This window comes from Limulus polyphemus, unplaced genomic scaffold, assembly GCF_000517525.1.
Source record: "Limulus polyphemus unplaced genomic scaffold, Limulus_polyphemus-2.1.2 Scaffold590, whole genome shotgun sequence".
NCBI lineage: Eukaryota > Metazoa > Arthropoda > Merostomata > Xiphosura > Limulidae > Limulus > Limulus polyphemus.
Window position 1 is genome coordinate 14,981 of NW_013666200.1, and position 22,861 is coordinate 37,841.

Below are 22,861 nucleotides of genomic sequence, written 5' to 3' on the forward strand. Positions count from 1 at the left end.
AGCCTCAGAGTCAACCGTTGAACAGTTCATCACCCAGAAACCTCAGAGTTAACCGTTCAACAGTTCATCCCCCAGAAACCTCAGAGTTAACCGTACAACAGCCCATCCTCCAGAAGCCTCAGAGTCAACCGTTGAACAGTTCATCACCCAGAAACCTCAGAGTTAACCGTTCAACAGTTCATCCCCCAGAAACTTCAGTGTTAACCATTCAACAGTTCATCCCCCAGAAAGTTCAGAGTTAACCGTTCAACAGTTCATCCACCAGAAACCTCAGAATTAACCGTTCAACAGTTTGTCATCCCCCAGAAACCTCAGTTTTATTCATACAGCTTTCAAATGTATTAAAATGAGTATTTAAATCTTATTTGTAAAAGTGTCTTTAACTTAAATGACAGGAAAAGCGAAAACAATTATAATCTATGTTGTATCTTCAGGTAAGCCGTTTCCACAACTCCTATCAAACCGAGAAGGCTGCAGCCTTTCGATTGGGTGGAGAGGTGAGTGATGGTTACATGACTTTTTTTTTCTAACTGTTGTAAAGCCCTTGCTTGTTTTCATACATATCGATATATGTTTGAGTGTCAAAGATTAAGTTCAACATTTTACAGTAAAAATGTCAATATGTTTTGTGTGCATGATAACTTGTGTGTTTGAGTTTGATTACAGTACACTATCCATGATATAGTTGTTTTCTATTTATTTATTTTTTTTGTACATCATGTCATTATAGATAACATTTAAGAATATTTTTTTTTGTCCTTTGTATAATTTGTAATGTTGTCATTGGGTTACCAATGATATGGACACCTATCGGATTTTTCTAAACTATCTATGCACCAAGTTGCTTATGGTTTCTTTACTTTGTTTACCACAGGATCGTTAATAACATGTGAGTTACAAAATAGATGTAAACACAGAATACCGTCAATTTTGCGCAATTGATCTCACGAATTAAAACCGGAGATTTTTATGTATCTCACATTGAAAATGAATGAGTTCATATCTCACTCAATTATTGGATAGTTATGTATATTGAACTGTTAATTGGTAAGAATATAAAACTATAATTATTAAATATAATACAATATGTGAACTCCACCGGTACAGTACAGAACGGTAACGTAAATGTTGAACTAATAAAGAATTCGTAGAATTAAACGAGAGTTTCGTTGTTTTATTAACTTCTTGATGTTTAGTGGTAATTTAAGTAAATTTTTTTTGTTTCTACGTTTTTCCTCTTTTTAAACCGATACCAATAACTTTGTTCTTTTGAATTTTTTTTTGTTTCTTTATGATGTTATTTCTTTTAGATTGCTCGTGGAGTACAATTGGTAGAGCTTGATGAGATGTCAGCTCACCGAAATAACTATCAGCAATTTGTGTCGCTGAAAAAAAATATAACTAGGTGAAAAATATATATTAGCAGCTTATTTTGAATATTTGTGGTTAGGTTATTGTGATTCAAGCTATTACTTTTTAGCAAGTTACCTTTGTTTGTTTGAAGTTAAGCACAAAGATACACAATAGGCTATCTGTGCTCTGCCTACCACGGGTATCGAAACCCGTTTTCTATCGTTTTAAGTCCGCAGACATGCCACTGTGGAGCACAGGTCATCCGGATTATATATTATACTCAGTGGTGGTTCGTCAGTTGAATAAGGGAGGCCGTGCCTTTTGAAAGACTTTAAAGATATAAACTGTTTCTTATTTTTTTATGTTAATACCTATATTTTCTTTGTTTTTTTTTGTAAAATTCATGAAAAAAAAAAACAACAAAAGTCAAATACCAAAACGTTCAAAACTCTTTTCGTCTCGCACTACGTTATTCACGAAGATGACGTCTCGTGGTGTGAGGCACAGAGCTTCTCGGTTCCTTTTTTTTTTTATCTCTACAATTTTAATATGCTGCGATGGAAATATCCGAGAGGAACCGAGCTGTCTTACCAAGTTTAACAAGGATCTTTAAGTTAGCCACACAGTTAACGAAGGCAATGAGAATCAAGGTTTTGAAGACGAAGAAAGAAAATCATTTTTAGAAAGGTTTGTAACCACGAGAAGCACACAAACACCTCATAAGATCTCGGTGATTAAGACCTGATAGAAAAATGAATAATTCTGTGACCATTCATTGTTTTAAGGATACAGACAAATAAAAATGAATTTCTTTAAATAATGCGTGAAGACTTGGCTAAAAAGTGCGACAATTTATCGTGATCTGGAGGTTTTTTTGAAGCTTTACAGTTTCAACAATAGTTAGGACTTGTCTTGCACGACTACGTTACCAACGTATTTGCAGGTATGATAGACCGGCGACTCGAATTTTTGTATAAATAAATCGAGACGTTTAATATAAGTACAGTATCTGTTTTACTGTTCTCTAGTTTTTGTTGTGTGGTTAAAATATCTCCAGCCTCCTCCTCAATATTAACTACGAGCCGCTGCTGACTGTACTGTGTATATGGACATACGCGTTAGCAGCAAGTCTGTTCACCGAAAGACAAGTAGATCACGTGACCATGAGAAAACTTTTGAAACAATCGAATATTAGAGTGTTTTTGTATATTTTACCTAAAGTGAAAATTATAGCATTTTTGGTGCTCGTTCGTGAAAATACTTGGTTTGAAGGTAATAGTTGTATCTGAAACACTAGGTTATGATAGTTAAATATCGGAAATCACGGGGTTTGTTATAATTAAACATTTTGTTTTGCTAATGTTCAGTAATGAACAGATCTTCCGTTATTTGAAATAAAAGTGTGTGTTTGAACACTTATTCTTTCGATATAGGCTGTAGATAATAAATTAATTTTACATTGTTTTGTATGGTATAGTTATTGAGGAAAAGTAATGAATGACAGAAAAGTTCAGGTGAGAAAACATCTAATTGCTATAGTCTGGTTGTGAGCGAAATACAGTCGAAAACGAAGTTCCAAGACGAAAAAACAATAACATTGAATTGGTATCTGCTAAATATTTGCTGTTGAACAATTAAGCGTTTGTAACAAGCATCAAAATACGGATTGATTAATTAGATTATAATGTAATGATGTTAGTATCCTGAGGCATACTAGAGGTAAAACAGCGAGTATTAAAACGTATCAAAACGGAATGATGTTTCATTTCAACCTGCGAGTATTCGAGGCAACAGCTGCGAGTGTTCTTATCAGAATTCGTACTGTTGTGTAATAGAATGATGTAACAACCTGCGAGTATTCGAGGCAACAGCTGCGAGTGTTCTTATCAGCGCCGCAGGTTGTTACATCATTCTATTACACAACAGTACGAATATATATTAGAGACATAACAGCGAGTGTGTTTTTGTATTCTACAACCAAACGTTTCAAACATCTTGTAAAAGGAATTAACTTATTCAATATCGCTGTATTAAGTAACTTTAATCTCATTTTTGATATTTAGTTTCGCACATAGGTATGACATTTGTCTTATCTAGAGTGTTGTAGTTCTGTAACACAGTATTGTTTGTAAGCGTATAATATATATTTTGAAAGATATGGCTCTACGGTATATGCAAGTATCTTACGGAATTTTTTTTTTAGTTTTGTAAGGCAGTGTAGTTTTAGTTTATAAGTGGTCGATTGTTTGGTTGTGTACCTAACTAATATGTCGTGTGTTTTGGTATTCCGTGTCACCAGGAAGATAGAATTACAGTATGTAATAACGTATTATTGGTTGATATGTATATTAGTGCTTTGTACATAAGCATTAATTTATATATTTATTATTATAATAGAATTGCTAACGACCTGATAGTAAACGTATATGTGTGGTTAATTAGATTGTTTGTAATTTGTCTGGAAGACTATTATTTGTCTCTCTGTGCAACTAAAACGTGCTCTTAAAAGAGAATTCTTTTGGTGGAGAAAGGAACTCGGTCATGACTTTTGTGTATTGAGATGTACTTCAAAAAATATACAATGTCTTTATTTTGATGTAAAGACGATACATCCTCAGCTAACATATCTTGTGTCCTCAGAATACGTTCGACTCCACAACATAAGCGTGAAGTTCAGTTTTCAAGTTGTGGAGTTGTCTTTGTTGCGGTTACTTAATGCAGAAGTTTCGGTAATTAAATGTTAAATGTTTATTGCTTGTATTTTTTGTTATTTTAATTTCTGCTGTCAGAAGTTGCAACAGGATCTGAAAAGCGTGGGAACAGAAGTGAAGATGGAGATCGATGATAAAGAATGGTATTAAGAGTTGGGTATCTCGCGCACAAGTTTTCTTCGGATAAATTGATTAGTTCTTTATTGTAGTAAATAACGTATGAGTGAAATAATTATTTAGTGAGATTAACGTGTGCACGTGAACTGCATTAAATAGTCCCACTTCATTGGTTATGGCATCATCTTGTTCTGTTAAAACATCCTACTAGACTGGGATTTAAAACCACCACCACCACCACAAACAAAATAACTGCAATTAATCTCTCTGTTCTTCAAGATACTGAAAAAAGTGTTCCGGTTTTGAAAGTAATTGTGGTATCCCATTTACATAGTACACAACATTTAATGACAATTTATAAAATTATTTTTATGAATCCTTTATCACTCTGGACAACAGAAGTTATTCTGTTCTGAGTGAAATATGTAACGTTGGATTGTGGGACAAATCTTTAAAAACGAGCAAAAGTTTTGTGATGTATTCTAAAAACGAAGTAACTGTGGTCAAATACCTCTCTTATACTGATAAGTATGTAACATTCGGCACATTGTTATCTTGAGAATAAACTATAGATAGTGTATAGAATATTTATTCATTATGATATTATAGGTTACATTCCATTAATCGGTCCGACAAAAGTTGGCGGTGAGTGGTGTCCCTTTAGTTTGTTGCTTCAATATTAGACACGGTGAGCGTAGATAGTCCAAGTACCTTTTATCAAAATTCAAGAAATTCGTATCGACGTTGGCCTCGATAATACTAGTTTAACGACCATTCAAGTTAATGCAGAACAGCCTGTTTCATCCTGAAGATTTATTCAAAAAATGAACGATTTCTGTTGATGAGTTATTGTAGAGCTACAAACATTGAATCAGGATAAAATTTTCTTATCTCTAAAATTAATTCCCGAGGCAGAGAGGCTCAGAATAATTGTCATATATTACTTAAAATCAGAACACGGAATAGAAAATGTTCTTATTTCTCTATAAACTCGAAGTGCACTTTATGTTCTTCTGAAACTAAGGAACCGATGTATTACTGTAATAAGAACTTATTTCTCTATAAACTCGAAGTGCACTTTATGTTCTTCTGAAACTAAGGAACCGATGTATTACTGTAATAAGATCTTATTTCTCTATAAACTCGAAGTGCACTTTATGTTCTTCTGAAACTAAGGAACCGATGTATTACTGTAATAAGAACTCGCGATACGTTAGGTTTAACGTGTGAGATTAAACTCATTGTATCCGTTTTGTTTGAAGTTCCGGATGTTCATTCAAGAGTAAAGAGGTGAGTTCTCATGTTTATTTGTTTACTTTGAAAACACTTTTAAATAGTAATGCACATTCTACAAAAGTATAAAAATTCGGTTTATTACAAAGATAAACTAAGCAAACCCCTTGAAGTTTGCTTTCATTTCATAATCGTAAATTAAGCGAGTGTTTACCTTGGATCTTTTCTCTTATTTCAACGACTTTTTCTTGCACAACTCAATTAACCACGATCGATATTAGACTAGCTAAAGCTTACTTTCAGTTTGATGCTGTACATAACTTAAATGGTTCTTATACAATTCCCCGAGAAGTTTCAAAACATGTTGGGTTATATACAGTTGCTTAACTTGGTTTGTTTAGAATTTCGCGCAAAGCTACACGAAACAATTGTTTAAATGTATTCAACAAGTCTTACTTGAGATATCATATGTTACCGTCTTGCATGGTGTCGCTGTAGACTTATAACGGAAAAAAACACTTAAGTTATTTTACACTGAAGGTTAATATGCAATAAATATGTGCTACAAGAAAAACACTTTTAGTCAAGTTCACAATTGTCCAAAAAAACACTCGGTAAACTGGTGGTGTAATAATCACAATTATAAAGTTGACTTAATCTAGTTTGTTATGTGGAAATTAGGCCTAGTTTGAATTACTTTTATGTTTAAGCAGTTGTTGTTGTTTTTTTTTGCCTAGTATAGGAAGTCGTAGGTGTCCCAGATTGTCTGACAAACTGATTACTCATCTGTCGTAATCGGAATAGAAACAATACATTAACAAGAGGGGCATTCAGTTGAGCGCATACCTCCTCCACGCAGCGCAGATCATATTTAACTCTCTCAAAAAATACATTATCAACGGACACGGACCATTTTTGGCAGGACAATGAGAAATAATATTCTATATATATCCACCAAGTTTTATTAAAATCCAATCATTTTTGACTGAGTTATAGAGCAAACATAGTGTGAAAACTCGGTCCCCATGTTAACAATTTCTGATCGACAAGTCACAAAAAACGCTACACTGAATTAGCAAACTACAGCTCTGTTACTTGCTTATGCTATTTTTAGATTTCACGGTCATTTGATAGTTACTTACTGACATAAGAATTCTTTTTAATGCAAACACATAGCTTTATTAAACTTTGCCTTTTTTCGTGTAGCCATGGATAAAGCTGCTAGTGTTACTTATTTATAGAAACAAGAGCAATCGCAGAGATTACATATCCTCGCCCCGCCGCTCCTTTTCGAGATTGCATGCTTTTATATTGAATAACGTCAAATTTCAACTTCGAAAACTCAGAAAATCCTCTTCATATCCAGAATGATTAACGATCCGGATTATATTTTGTAGTGTGGTGAGGAGTCTCAACCTTAATATGCCCACGAAATTTGTACAAATCCGATCACAATTTACAGAGTTATTAACCCAAAACCGCGAAAATACCCTACCTTCCCATTAGAGAAAATGCTTCATTGTGATCCAGAATCCTGATCCAGATTTGGATACAGACCAAATTTGAAGAGGACTGTCCAATGTTGATTTCCCATCATGTGTAAAATACACGGACCCGATTGAAATTAACGAGATTTATGTCTCAAAATTTGTCCTAGAATTGTTCAAACTGTGACGTCTGCTCACACAATTCTTGTAAATGAAAGTTTATAATCAGAAGCAACACGTACAAAAAAAAAAGTTTTCAGGTGGATTTTTTGGCCCATAATTAAGTGACAGACGTTTTACGAACAATTTTTCCGTAAGAATCTTGGCAATTTTGTTATAGATTCATCAAGAACAACAAATACAAATTTAAACTAATATTCTGTCAACAGCGATCTTTTTTTTTTTTTTACCGTGAAAGCAGACCTCTGCAGCTTTTGAGCAGAAAACACTGCACTTAATAATTTAATCCCAACACGTAGTATTGTTTTATTTCACGGAGAACTGATGATAGTTACGCCATAATGAAATAATTGACCAATACATGCTTGTTTTTCTGTCTGTGTGTTGGTCTTTTGGGGTAGTTTCAGCGTATGTCATGTGCACTCTAGACCTCTGTCATCCTCCGTGATCGATCAGAGGTATAGTGACGTTATCGGCATTATAAACAGAAACAAAAATTATACACGTAATTACACTTTAGATAGATGATAAGTATTACTCGGATACTTATGTTACAATGTTCATGACGTCATTATGTCTGACTCGCATTTCCCGTGTTCTTGATTGTTCATCATATAGGTATTTGATTATAATGTTAGATTACACCATCACACCATTGTCCTTCATCTTAAAGTTCCGTTTCAGGATTTGGGTAAAAGATTGGAGCGATCGAAGTTCTTGTGATATATAGCTCATCGTATGTGCTTTAAAATGGGATAAACGTATGAAACTCAGGGTAAGTTCAAAAAAAGACTATAGTAGTATAAAGAGTCTTCTGACTTGTAAGTCGTTCCAAAACGACGCGTAGTCATCTCTCATTACAACACTATAAAACCAAATTGCAGACGTTTCAATCACAGAATGGTGTCTGCATTTTGTAGTTAGTTGGTCGTGCGACTCGTTTAATACTTGAATACTATTTTAATTGCGATCAGTTTGGCAATGTGGTTAGTTTTATCTTCTTTTTATATTGCATTTTACGATCTAACATCGCGTTTTAGAAATTTACAAGAAGCATGCTTGTTGTTTCAATTTTCGCGATCTATCAGTCATGTGACTTTTCTAGCTGAAACCGAGGTATCTGATTCTTACGATCTAATTATCCTAACTGTTCTGATTGAAGCGTGTTATCGCATTCTTCTGCTCAGTCGTAATAGTATCTGTGGCTGTAGTGTGTTTTCACATTCTTGTGACTTACTAGTCATGTTCATTGCTCTAGTTGAAGCGGCCATTGTTTCAGTTCAAGCGGTCATCACATTCTTGTGACAAATCAATCATGCTTATTTCTCTAGCTGAAACGTGTTATCACATTCTTGTGACCTACCAGACATGCTATTCCTGTAGCTAAAACACGTTATCACATTATTCCGACCTGTATAAGTCATGTTCATACTCTGCTTATAGCATGAGCAACTAGTCACAGAAGCTGATATAAGTATAAAAAGATTTATTTATGATAACTCTTGCTTCAGTTGTAATAACAGTTTAAACAAATTATTTCCAATCTGAAGATGTTTTCCGTTAGAATCGAGTAAAATATTGCGAGAAAAGTGATGTTTCTTCAGATTTTTCTCATTATATCAACATACATTTTTGTACTTTGAAGAGTTAATTCTGGGATGAAACTTCTGGAGACAGAGAATCTGGAACTGCTTGCAAGGCAGTTTGGGTTTTCTTTAGTGTTATAATCTAACGATTGTGACAAGTACTTTGATATGTGTATTTTCAAATAACCTTTTTTTTTCGTGTAAAGAGATTGACTGATATCATATCACGTATGTCATTTGTTTTCAATCGTTTAAATCCATGGAACTCTTCACAGCGTGTTTCCTTAAATAATAAAAGCTTACATGACTCATCCTTCTGTTTGTACCTAGTCTCGCTTACTAATTCAAAACAATACAGTGACTTGTTGTTATGTTGTGTCATTATGAAGCCTGCTATACTAATAAAAAAAATGATGTAATTGGATTGCAATTATTTGACTAGTGCTGTAGAGGAACCCGAGGGTTACGCGGAACCCCGGTTGAGAAGCACTGACCTATGTAATCTAAGTGTGTGTATGTGTATTATAATGGTATTTAGCAGCTGGATTCTAACAATGTGACATTCCTTTCCACTGACGTCATTGCAACAAGCCAAGTTCACAGGCTCCATGGAGGTAAACATTTCAGAACACTAGGAATGTAATGTTGCAGAACTTGAAAGCCAGTTATTATTAATTGTTCTAGTTGCATAAATATACATATGACGTAGTCTGTCATACGAACAAAGATAAATCAAAATGTTTTTCATTGGTTTATATGTTGTTCATCTACATTGCCTTAAACAAAAATATATCTTTTAGAAAGCAAAAACATTTCTTTGTTACTAATAACTAATATGGTCTGATAATTAAGTGTTATATTAGATTCAAAGCCATTTCCACAGCAAGCAAACTCCGTCTTACAATTATTTAGTATTAAGTTTAAACTGTTGTTTTTTTCTGCCCTCTAGATGCTTCACTAAGATTAGGATATAGTGTTAAACTGAAATTTGAAACATTTTATTATATTTAGGTTCTTTTCTAATTCAGATTAAACTTAACCCACTTAATCTTGTTAAGTTATAACGGAAAGGAAGATCTGAGTTAAAAGTAAGATAACTTTTAGTCAGGTGCTTTAGGATATACATTTAAACACTTCATAAACATTAGACAGAATTAATATAGCCTGTGTTGTCTGTACTGTTATACAAAATCAATCCCAGTCATACAAGAATATCGCCATCTTATGACTGACCTCAAAAGGTGTCACTTCTACAGTTTTAAGGTGATCACCTCCCTATTCATGCATTATGTCCAGTGGATACCGTTGTCAAATATTAATAACACAGTAAAAAATATAGAAGTTCAAAATATAAAGTTCATGATGTAGCTCAGAACAGAGGAAAATGGACAATGTTTGAATTCAAATGAATATCCGGATACCTAACATTCTGTACATTACTGTCCTTTACCTATATCTACACTTCGTACAATTATATTACTTTGAGTAGCCAAGAGTAATGGTTGCCTATATAATACATAATGATTTTTAGATGTTACATTCACTTGTTAAACATTTGAAACATAACACTTTACTTATTTAAATTTCTCGCGTCACTGAGCATGCTAGCTCTTTCAGCCGTGGGGACGTTAAAATGCGACAGTCAATCCAACTATTTGTTGGTAATGAGTAGCTCAAGGTTGACGGTGGGTGGTGTTGACTAACTGCCTTCCCTCTTGTCTATCACTTCAAAATTAGGGACGACTAGAGCAGATATCCCCTGAAGATGTTTGCTCAGAATTCAATAAAACAAACAAACAGTCCTAATTTCTCTTATATTCACGAGAAAATAATCACAGAAAAAACTGAAATTTCGCTGAAACATCAATGATGTAGCAAAGTGAACGGTTATTTCTGTTGAGCACTTGCCTCTGCAGTGTAAAATGATCACTTCACCCTCTTTCCCCATTTGACATTCATTAGCGAGTTAAGTTTCAAAGTCTCTGTTCATTCACGGTAATCAAAATGGCGGTCATCGTCTTCCACTCTTGGTCGAATTATTTACAACCTCCTAAATCCAAATCACCATAAATCATCTAAGCTTGCTTGGCTCTTAATCACCCGGAGAAAGTTCTGTTGTTACTAGAGAGGCGATACGTTAAGATCTATATGAATAATACGCTTGCGTTTGTCTGTTCGGAACTTTTCTCGCAAGTTTCTTGATGAAACGCTACAAGTCTCATATCGTTAGAAAGGCCTTTGCCGGAGGAGTCCGGGTTGCATATTGGGTTTTCAATTCAGAATCACCTTACATGCTTTTTGCTTAGTCATATTTTTCAATGCAACGACTTCGGTACACGATGACGCAATATCGTTATCATCACGTGACGACTGGCTTCGATTTCAACTTTATGGTTTTTTTATTTGCAAAGTATTTCATACTTAACCCACGTGTAATTTGCTTATAAAATGAAAATTACAATAAATACAATTTCTATGAACTTTCTCGACTGATTTAGTTCTAAGATACGCATACGCAGTTCGTTCGAAACCATATCTTTATCAGACGTTTCTGCATATTAAGCTAAGTTTGTCTTCATTACAACATTATATTTACTTTACAATAATTTAGTTTCGGTTCGTTTCATAGAATGCTATAAACACCTTTAAGCTACTGCTTTTCTTTACTACAGGTTTTATTTTTCGTTTTTGTGAGTTTCTTTGTTTCAACTCGTAAAACCGTGTCATACACTGAACACTCATAACTGTTTCATACTCTGTACACTATTATAAATACCATTATTACAGTTTTTATTAAATTTATAAATAACACACAGTTAAAATGGGAACACAACTAGGTATAAATATGATACTATCACGTCTTGCAATTCACTCCTGATGATGACGTTGTAATATCTAAACAAATAGTCAACTTTTTGGAAGCCACGGATTGGCCTTAATTAAAAATGTTTTTAATTGTATGTCCATTTTAACGTTTTGCGTTATTTTAACGTTACACGCAAGTGCCAAGAAACAATATTTAGACGATACTTTTAAGCATCATTGAGAATAAAATAAATGTGCAGCCATATGAATATGAAAGAAAACGTGTTATTTTTTATTAAATCATTTTTTACAGCAAACAACAGTAGTTTACCCACTGAATCATTTTGGTATTTTCTCGGTAAAACAGAACATTTTTTTTTCCAGATTTGATTTGTAAGATGAAAAAAATTTGCTTAGCTTAACCTGTCTTGAACTGAAATTGAATGTTTAAGTCACGAAGAAACTACTAGACCTAACAAAACATATTAATTAGTTTTTTTTCCGTTATTATCCTATATCCTCAAATTTGTGCTGGGCTTGACATAATGGTTTGCTTTCAGGTCTGCAGATCGGGAAATCCAAGGTTCGAACCGCAATATGTTGCTAAGCATGCTCAACACTTTCAACTGTGAGCTTTATCTGGCTATCAATCCAACTATTCTTTTTAGATTAGCTGTATAGGCGGTGGGGGCTATTTACTGTTTGGTCTGTTTTTGCTCAGAAGTTATAACTTTGGTATGGCTATGCCTGAACATTTGAGGTCTGTATGATGTTTTTATTTTGGGTGTTGTATAAGGTGCCGACCAGGTTGAAAATCTGAAATACTTTTATGCTTACCTTTTCAACTAGAAAACATATACCAGGCCTTTCTGTTTATCTTTTATCTGTTGATTCCTTCCTTTTATACAACTCGGGGGGCAGTAGCTGATCTTGATTTATTTGGTTATATGCGGCTTTCATTAAACTATTAAAAAAAAACCCCATAAAGAATTTGTAGAATCATTTCAAGTACTGTATTCATTTAACTAGGCCCGGCATGACCAGGTGGTTAGGGCGTTCGACTCGCAATCTGCGGGTCGCGGGTTCGAATCCCCGTCTCACCAAACATGCTCGCCCTTTCAGCTGTGGTGGCGTTATAATGTGACGGTCAATCCCACTATTCGTTGGTAAAAGAGTAGCCCAAGAGGTGGCGATGGGTGATGATGACTAGCTGCCTTCCCTCTAGTCTTACACTGCTAAATTAGGGACGGCTAGCGCAGATAGCCTTCGTGTAGCTTAGCGCGAAATTAAAACAAACAACCATTTAACTTGTCTGGTTATTTCTTATTGTTTTCTTAAAATTAAAATTTCCATTTGTAGGTCCTTCATAGGCAAGCGCTGTAAGCAGTCTGACACAACATATACAAACCTCTAAAACAATGGTTTTCTAAACTTTTTTTTTACTGACGACACCCTGGCCCACTTATCTCGATTTAGGCGACATCTATGCTATCACAGACAATATTTTATTTGTAGATATTTTTTTTATGTTCTTAATTATTCTTCGTTTAGTGAAACCCTCGCGACGCCCCTAGATATTTGTCGCGAAATACTAGAGTGTCGCGACACACAGTCTGGAAACAACTGTTCTAAAACATAAACGCGGTCCGGAGTGATTGTATAAGTTTGTCAGTTTCTATATTTTCTTTTAGGAACGCTAGAGAAGTACTACCACTTATTCGTGAGCGACTTCCATAATATCAAGGGAAATTATAATAATTAGTTTTTAATTACGTGAAAAGTTCGTTAGGATTAACTCGAAAGTGAATACATTAAAGTAGTAATGAAATTATAGTGAATTCTATGTAACAGTATTTGATTTGCATAGAATCTCACTACTTTGAATGTGGACAGTTGATAAATTCGAATCAAAGGTGCTTTTTATGTGTCAGAATTAATGCTTTTTTCAACTTAAAAGGGCCCGGTGGCTCATCGGTGACTTTGTGGGCTTATAGCTCTAAGATTCGGGGCTCGATATCCGGTGGGCACAGTGAAGATAGCTTTGGGCTTAAATAAAGCAAACAAATTGTTTAAAAGCGTGTTAGGAAGTGGTTACACGTTGACATTGAAAGCTGACCTTCACCTTTTTTTTTGAACTTCTGTGATTTTGCCAGGAATAAGATGAGAAGCAAAAGAGACCTTTGGAACAAAGTATGCGTTGAGGAAATAAAACGCTGTGGCAAAGTACTATTCACCGTAAAAATATTCATTGATTGAATAAAGTTTGCCAATTTTTTAATATATCTTTCAAATTTTTCAAAATATTTCATACACTGTTGTTTTGCAATCACTGTTTGGTGTCTGATATTTTTCTTTGTCAGTAGAATCCCACGTAAATTTTAAGAAGAGTTTTTTTCTGAAACTTGAAAACCAGCCAAGTTGTCAAAACCTTTGTTTCTTAGCCCAAGAAAAAATCACGAAACTAAACTCATTTTGCGATCATTAATTGCCTATTTAATTATCTTACGAAATAAGTTGTTTTATATTTCGTTCTTGTTTAAATAACTAGTGAAAGACATATTTGAATTTCCTTACGTTATTTTAATACATGTAATGTTTGTTTACCCCCATCCACTTGTACCCAATCGTGTACGTACGGATGTTATCATTGCAACTTTATGCCTGGTCTCATTAAAATATTTTTACTATCTTCATTCTGTTATACAATCGACGTTTGCAACTTTTACTTAAATCATTTCGAATCATGTTCACTCTTCTAGTTTAATGCCACTAATATATTTTATTTGTTGGACCATTTCTTAGTTGTCGAAATTGCAAAAGCACCAACGCTTGTTTGTGTACATTTCGCTCGTTCTCCGCTGGAACTCTGATACACATGTATTTCTTCAAGTAAAGCAGACAATATATAATAAAAATACTTATAAATCTCACCCGAACCGAGTAAGTTTTCGTTAAGTTTAAAATGTTTATGTAGCAGCACGTCTTGAAGGGAGTTTTCTTGAAGAGCCTCCAATCCATTTCGTTTGATAGCGATCGTTTCGTGATACTACACTTCTTACTGGTTTAGCAGTCTCATTAAATACCTAAAAACAAGATGCTTAGTACGCAGGGTTTGGCAAAAAGAAAAAAAACAGTCTTCAACTCTAAACGGAGTCTTTCATCACTGACTCTATGGGTGGTGCAATTTCACGTATAGATATTGGTTAGCAGTGATAGATCTTTCTTCCCCTTCTCTCTTGCGTTCCGGCCCGGCATGGCCAGGTGGTTAAGGCGCTCGACTCGCAATCTGAGGGTCGCAGGTTCGAATCTCCGTCACACCAAACATGCTCGCCCTTTCAGCCGTGGGGGCGTTATAATGTGACGGTCAATCCCACTATTCGTTGGTAAAAGAGTAGCCCAAGAGTTGGCGGTGGGTGGTGATGACTAGCTGCCTTCCCTCTAGTCTTACACTGCTAAATTAGGGACGGCTAGCGCAGATAGCCCTCGTGTAGCTTTGCGCGAAATTCAAAACAAACAAACAAACTCTTGCGTTCCCGAAGCACAGAAATTAATCTTTATTATCTACATCCGTACTGTCCATTTGTGATTACTTTTTTTGTTACATTTGATGTCATTCTAAGGATTCACTCACGTAATTATTGTTGTACAACAACAACAACAACAGAAAGTGAACTTTGTTATTTCCCCCGTGAACATCCCACAAAGAGCGGTGACGTTGTTGTTGGAAAGAATCACAGATAAAACAGCATGTTTTCTTATCAGAGTTCGATACCACTTAGTAATGACTTGGAACTTTGATATTATAACAGTGAACACTGAGCAGTAGTTATTTCGTTTGAAGTTATTCTGCTGAAGGACAATCGAACGGTAGTTTTTTTTTGTCTGACGCCGTTTCGCTGCGATAGTGGACAGTGACCGATAGTTCTGGTGTCTGAGACAATTCTTTTATAGTAGTGGACATTGGATTGTTTTCCTGTCTGACGCCGTTTCGCTGCGATAGTGGACAGTGACCGATAGTTCTGGTGTCTGAGACAATTCTTTTATAGTAGTGGACATTGGATTGTTTTCCTGTCTGACACCGTTGGATACTGACCTTCTTCTTTTTTCTTCAAATATCAACATATAAGATAAAAAATAAAATGTCTTGTCAGCGTTTGTGGCCATTTCTTGTTCAGCGCAAACAACAAAACAACCGTAAGTTTTGTGTATTTGAATTTATGTGTTTTACTTGCATCGCTAGGCATTAAGTAGCAAATTGGTACCATTAATTACCATAGGTTTTTATTTTTAAAAATCTCCATGATAATCTCCAGCTGCAGCTTAACATTTTACATCTCGAACTAATGTGATCAAATAATCAATAGCTACAGTAAATCATCATGAACTGTATCAGCTAGCTACTAGCTATGTTTATCATCGTTACAATGTATAAAGTTAGCTACAATACCAAGTAATCCTTTGTTTATAGTTGAACATTAAAAAGACAACAAACAAAATAAGTAAAAACAAAAAAACTGGGGATTTAAAATCCTGCAAATAGGAATCGTAAAGAAGTAAGGAAACAAGACTGGAGATACTGTAGACATTTATTCAAGCTACAAATCCTTATTTTGACTCCACCAAATGTAATGCTATGTAACAGCATGGAGCCAAAATAGGGGTTTGTACTTTGAGTAAATAGTGTTTACAGTATCTCCAGCCTTGTTTTCATACTTTTTTACTACACCTGTATGCAGGTTTTTTTCTTCAATTCACAATTTTTATTTATCTTGTTTAGATTAGTAAATGACGAAACCTCCCTATTTTCGAGGTTTAGCTACCATAAAAGCATAACAAAATTTAACTGAAAAATGCCGATACGTCGTTTAACTCTAAACACTCGACGTAGAGTTGCCACCATTACTTATAGTATGAATTGTCAGGTTTACTGCTTATGGAATTCGATTTTCAATTATCGACAACACTTGCTACCAACTTACATATACTGATCGTTATAAATATTTGAAACACAATCCTTGTTAGAATTGGAGATCTTCAACAAAAATGACTGAGCTAGTATTTTTGATAAATTAAAAATAAATCAGATCTGATCACTTTTACTTCAGTGGGAAAAACGTCTTCGTTGCTCTTTGCTGCCCATTCCACCCTTTCGCTGGTTCAACGGTAAGCGTGAGGGCTTATAATGCTAAAATTCTGAGCTCGACTCGTGCAGTGGGCACAGCACTGATACTCTATTGCGAAGCTTTGCACTTAGCAACAAATAACTGCACAATAATTACTTGTTTGCATATTCGTTGGAATTATTTGAGACATAAATATTGCTAACACTGTTAGAAAATGTATAAAATCAAAGTTGGCTGGACCTTTTGCAAGACGATACTTGTGCCAAAGGCAAATGGTTAAGATAGTTATTAATTCTGGCTGTGAATGTTTTATACATTAAAATTTGTAGATTAAAGGATTAAGAATTTGACTGGTATAGTGGAAAGTCTTGTTGCTTATGTATATAACTTTGCTCCTCGGTGGGGCAGCAGTAAGCTTGCAGTCTTGCAGTGTTAAACAAGTACTTTAGTAAGGTTTTAGCCAAATTCGGTATAACATATCCATAAACTTTGGGTGTGATACAAAAAATATTCAGGACCATCCTGATTTAGAGACAAAGTTACATAACAAGAACCCCACCTCATCGATATCGGTATATAAAAATTGGAATTCGACACCTGTAATGGGCACCTCATAGATAGCCCATTATGTAGTTTTGCGCTTAACACGAAGAGACATAATATCCACACGTTTTTTGAAAGAGCAAAGAGTATCCTTTGGTATGAAAGAATGATAAAATTGTCATTTTGTGTTTACCCTAAAATGGCCGTTTTGTACAAAATTACACTTTTAGTTCTCTGTATCAATCTTAACAGCTCCATGTGTAAGTGAGCATTTAGTCACTCGTAGTAAAAGGTATACATACATGCTAAGTAAATGTTACTTCGGTCGTATGTACATGCTGTGACTGAGTTACGATATTATCAGAGTTATGACAATGTGGATTAAGAAAATGGGCTGTAAATGATTATACATATAATCATGAAAGAGGTGCAGTTGATTATATATAATATTATCAGAGAGTTGTATTTCATTATATATAATATTATCAGAGAGTTGTATTTCATTATATATATAATATTATCAGAGAGTTGTATTTCATTATATATATATATATATATATCATATATATCATATTATATATAGTTATTTCTTAAATGTGTTGCGCTTGATTATGTATATGATGATCAATGAATTATTTTAGTTATTTAGTTTACTTATTAAGAACAATTTTCACGCACGTAAAAGCTATTATACATACCGTCCATCACTAGTTCTTTATCATACTTCGACATGCATAAATTTTAACTTTAATACATTGCCTCATGCTTTATAACTTGAACAATACTGAAATCTATTGCCTCTAATATGCGTGTGCACATAGGAAAAGGTATATACATCACAACTCAAAAAACTTCATAACCTGAGTACTTTCGAAAAGTATATACATCACAACTCAAAGAACTTCATGACCTGAGTACTTTCGAAAAGTATATACATCACAACTCAAAAAACTTCATAACCTGAGTACTTTCGAAAAGTATATACATCACAACTCAAGAAACTTGATAACCTGAGTACTTGCGAAAAGTATATACATCACAACTCAAGAAACTTGATAACCTGAGTACTTGCGAAAAGTATATACATCACAACTCAAGAAACTTGATAACCTGAGTACTTGCGAAAAGTATATACATCACAACTCAAGAAACTTGATAACCTGAGTACTTTCGAAAAGTATATACATCACAACTCAAAAACTTCATAACCTGGGTACTTTCGAAAACTATATACATCACAACTCAAGAAACTTGACAACCTGAGTACTTTTGAAAGGTACACTTCCCTTCTCCAGAGGTGAATTGGAAAATGATCACGTGAATATTCTGGAGTTCTTGTAAAGTCTAGCTTTGTATAGTAGTTCAAAGAGGTATATTTGTTTTTTCTTTAGCTTTTGTGCCAGTCAGTGAACGTTGCCTCTAGGCATATAAGTATATACCTTTAAGCACAGTACAAAAGAACTGAAATAATTCATATTTATTAATAGATATCTCTTGAACTTTTTTATTACTGAGTTTAATTCAATAGATTTATTTAAGACAATAACAGCGTCTTATCTGATTCACTATGTGTTTGAATTTGTGTGTACAGATCACAAGTGCGTTTGTTTTCATTTGTTTGACTGCTATGTAAAAGCAACGAGCAAACATGAAAGTTATTTTTATCTAAGTAAACATGTCGGGAACCTTAGCGTTATATAAACACCGTGGTGTGCAGAAGCATGTTTACAGCTGTGCAGGGCACGTGATATCGAACAATATATTTTCTGCAACAGAAAAAAAAAAGTTAATTTACGTGTAGCATAATACATATCGACCATAAACTCAATCTATGTAAGGTTGCTTCTTCGAAATGTTAATCTGGAATTATACGTGGCTTATCATGAGAAGTACTTTGTTAAGAGCGGTTTGTTTCGTATTGAATGTACATGTTATATTGTTCCCGAGTTGCATGAGAATTTTTTTTCGAAGGCAAAGAAAGTTAACTTGTATCATATCTAAGCTCTATGTCAACGCACTACGACAAGTTTGAGAATATCATCATATGTGATTAGTTCCTATCTCCAGATAGTTCTTACAGTCAGATACTTTTGAATACAACAATCAGCCCCCCAGTGGCACAGCGGTGTGTCTGCGGAATTACAACGCTAGAATCCGGGTTTCAATACCCGTGGTGGGCAGAGCACAGATAGCCCATTGTGTAGCTTTGTGCTTAATTACAAACAAACAACAATCAATAGCAAAAATTGAGAACTTCAGATTGCGCCATCTACCGGTCTATAGAAGGGTTGCTTTTAAACATTTATGAAAATTAAATCGTGGCAATTAAAATTTGGCGTTTGAAGAGTTTCATTTGTGTTTTAAGACTGAAATATGCCATCGTGTTATTAATATATTTTTAAACCACTATGATATATGAGAATGGATATACCGACCTTTTCCTAACAAGTAACAATAAACTGTCTTTTTGTAACGCTAGCAACAGGAATCAAAGTTTAATGACGAATAATAAATAGTACGACAGCAACAACAACAAACATTTCACTCGTGTGTGACGGTAACAGACATTTAATTCTTGAACATTTCGGAACATACATATTCCAACTTCAATATAGAATATTATATACAAAAATTTCTATATGTATAAAGTACCAACATTTTATAGAGGAATCAAAACCGAGTATAAGTGTGAAATTAATTTTAAAAATGAATAGGAATAGATGTTTGCTCCCATTTTGGTTAAACATTTCAAAGTCGCCTCATCTGGATCATCACCCATTGAACTTTTAATTTAAGAAAATCTATCTATTATAAATGAATTCTCAACTCTAAATAATTATTTTGTTTGTTTTGAATAACGTGTATAATTCCGCAAAAAAAAGAGTAATATTGCTACAGTTGTTACATTATCATATTTCTTAAAAAAATTATTAATTTCATCCTTTTACTCTGTATTTTAATTCCTCTTCATAAAATATTGGTACTTTACAAATTTAGAAATTTTTATGGATAATATTTTATCTCGTTTTATATAGCTTGCAGAAGATGGAATTTGTATATTTCTATACGTTCAAGAATTAAAGGTTTGTCACCGCTACACACGTGTCAAATGGTTCTTCTTCCTGTCGCCCCCCAGTGGCACAGCGGTATGTCTGCGGACTTACAACGCTAGAAACCGGGTTTCGATACCCGTGGTGGGCAGAGCACAGATAGCCCTTGTGTAGCTTTGTGCATAATTAAAAACAAACAAGCAAACAAACAAACTTCTTCTGTCCTCGTATTGCCCTCAAGTGGCACAGCGTTACCTCTGCGGACTTACAACGTTAGAAAGCAGGTTTCAATGCTCGTGGGGGATAGAGCACAGATGGTCCATTGTGTAGTTTTGTGCTTAATTATGAACAAAGCCGTCGTACTATTATTCATCCTTGACTTTTGTATATTACAACTTTCCGATATCGGTTATTGCCTGATATTATTATACATAAGTAATTATGTCTTTTAAAAAAAAGAGACAACATTCTATTTTAATCTGGCAGATTTCGGTGACAAATGTGAAATTTACGGATGGGATTATCCATCATGTTTAATGTGTTGTTTCTTAACTTGTTGGAATATCATTGGGTTCAATAATGAACTCATGTTCATTTATTCAGTGGCTGAAGACAAATCACAAAATAATTGAGGTAAAACACTTGGAAAGAACACAGTGAACAATATATAACTGTACAAGTTTTAACAAAAAATTACACTGAATATTTTATTATACTTACAAAAGCATTTCACATTTACAATATACTTATAATTTTGGAAAATCTCGAGGGGCCTGGTACAATTAGTTCTTTACGTTAAAGTCTCAGCTATTGCACAGTACATTTTCCACACAACATTGTGAAGTGTTTACGACACCTTACATTCAAGGTTAAAGGTCAAGTTACTACAAATATATTTTTTTAAATGTACAGCAAGGAAACTCTGCAATATACACATATTTTGATTAAATTTTTTAAGGAACATTTTATTTGGGTTGTGAAAAATATTGGTGGAATGCTTAAAACTAAAATATCATACAATACATTAGCTGAGACACGTGGAATTGGTAAAACTCATTAAACTCTATATCTAGAGCATTGTGGTTAAAGTAATTGTGCAGATAAAACCTAACAGTCGAAAACGCAATTTTTCGTAAAGCATTTTGAATGTGATAAGTGTTCAAGAACAATAGAAATAAAATAATTTTCAATTTATATTTTGGGCTGAGCGTGCTCTAGTGATTAGCGTGCCTGGAATGTGGATCTCAGGGTTAATTTTTGTGCCATTGCCATATAAACACGTTCTGCACTTTGGGGTCATGGACTCAAAGGTGCGTTATAAGGATGACGAGTAAATTTCACTCTTCGGTCAGACAAAAGTAGCTGAAGAGTAGTCTTCAAATTAGGAATAGTTTAATTCAGAAATATAATAACAGCAGCTTTTACAGTAAGCAAGTTCCGATTTTATTCGTTACCACGGTTCGACCCATAGTATCGAATCATCATCAGGTAAGATTTACATTCGAGGAGGTCTTTTTGAATGTAATCGTTACTTGGCTCATCGCGAAGCTCGAGAGCTTATAACGCTAAAATTCGTGTTCAATTCCCGCAGTGGATTTAGTGCAGATAACCCATAGTGTATCTTTTCGCACAACAACAAAAGTTTAGCCCTGGAATGGTTTAATGTTTTGTTTTTAGTTTCCACTACTGTTCGGTATTTTTCAGGTTATTTGGTCTTTTTCGTGATGCTAAGTTTCAGTAACATGAATAAAGAATCGTATTAACATGATGAACCAGCGTCGTGAAATGACTGTGATAAATCTAAAACTTGATGTTCTTAGTAAACGTTCAGAATTCGTGACTAAGTATTTCATTAAATCTGTTGAGTCAATCGTCGTATATTAACTATTTTCGTAACAGTGAAGTTATCAGTCAGTGACAAAGCATTTAATATTTGTTTTTGTTGTTTTTAGCGTAAATCTACTAAATGGGCTATTAGCGCTCTGTCTACCGCGGGGATTCGAACCTCTGATTTTAGCGTTGTTAGTCCATTGACTTACCGCTGACTCATCATGGTACATTTAATTTTAAAATATGGTAATTTAAAGCTATTTCTATTATTACAAATTTCGGAAACCTAGAGAGGATCAAGTGTATTTTTTTTCTGTCTGAAATAATTTGCAAGATATTAGAACGCTCAAAGAATACGTCGCTGAAATTTCGAAGATTTTTGAAAACAGTTATAACAATATGTGTAATATAAGTTACATAAAGTGAAAGACGCCCCCCCAGTGGCACAGCGGTGTGTCTGCGGAATTACAACGCTAGAATCCGGGTTTCGATACCCCTGGTGGGCAGAGCACAAACAAACAAAAATGAAAGACAATTCACTGAATCAATTTTTGCAAATCATTCATTGACTGGCGTCTGAATATTCACTTTCACGTGCTGTCCTGCAACTACTAAGAATTAGTAGTTGCTAACGTCTTGAAAAAAATGTTAAATTTATCAAAACATAAGCACGAGCAGTTATTGTTTATTAGATGCTTACAATTTTGGGATTATTATTTTTTGGGGGTTATTAAAAATAACTACTTTACGCAGAATGTATAGTTAAAACAGTAGTACTAAGATCTTTCAAGGAACAGAACTTGTCTGTAACTAACGAAGTACAAAAAGATTCCTTCAAGTACT

The 22,861-nt window shown here is 34.3% G+C and overlaps 1 protein-coding gene across 1 annotated transcript in view; it reads left to right on the plus strand.

Moving 5' to 3' along the window:
• Positions 1-22,861, plus strand: part of LOC106459307 (disabled homolog 2-interacting protein-like) — a 140,503-nt gene that overhangs the window by 14,341 nt on the left and 103,301 nt on the right. The window contains exon 3 of the mRNA XM_022385761.1: positions 435-497. Coding sequence (XP_022241469.1) covers positions 435-497 — 63 coding nt within the window. The remainder of the gene's footprint in view (positions 1-434; positions 498-22,861) is intronic.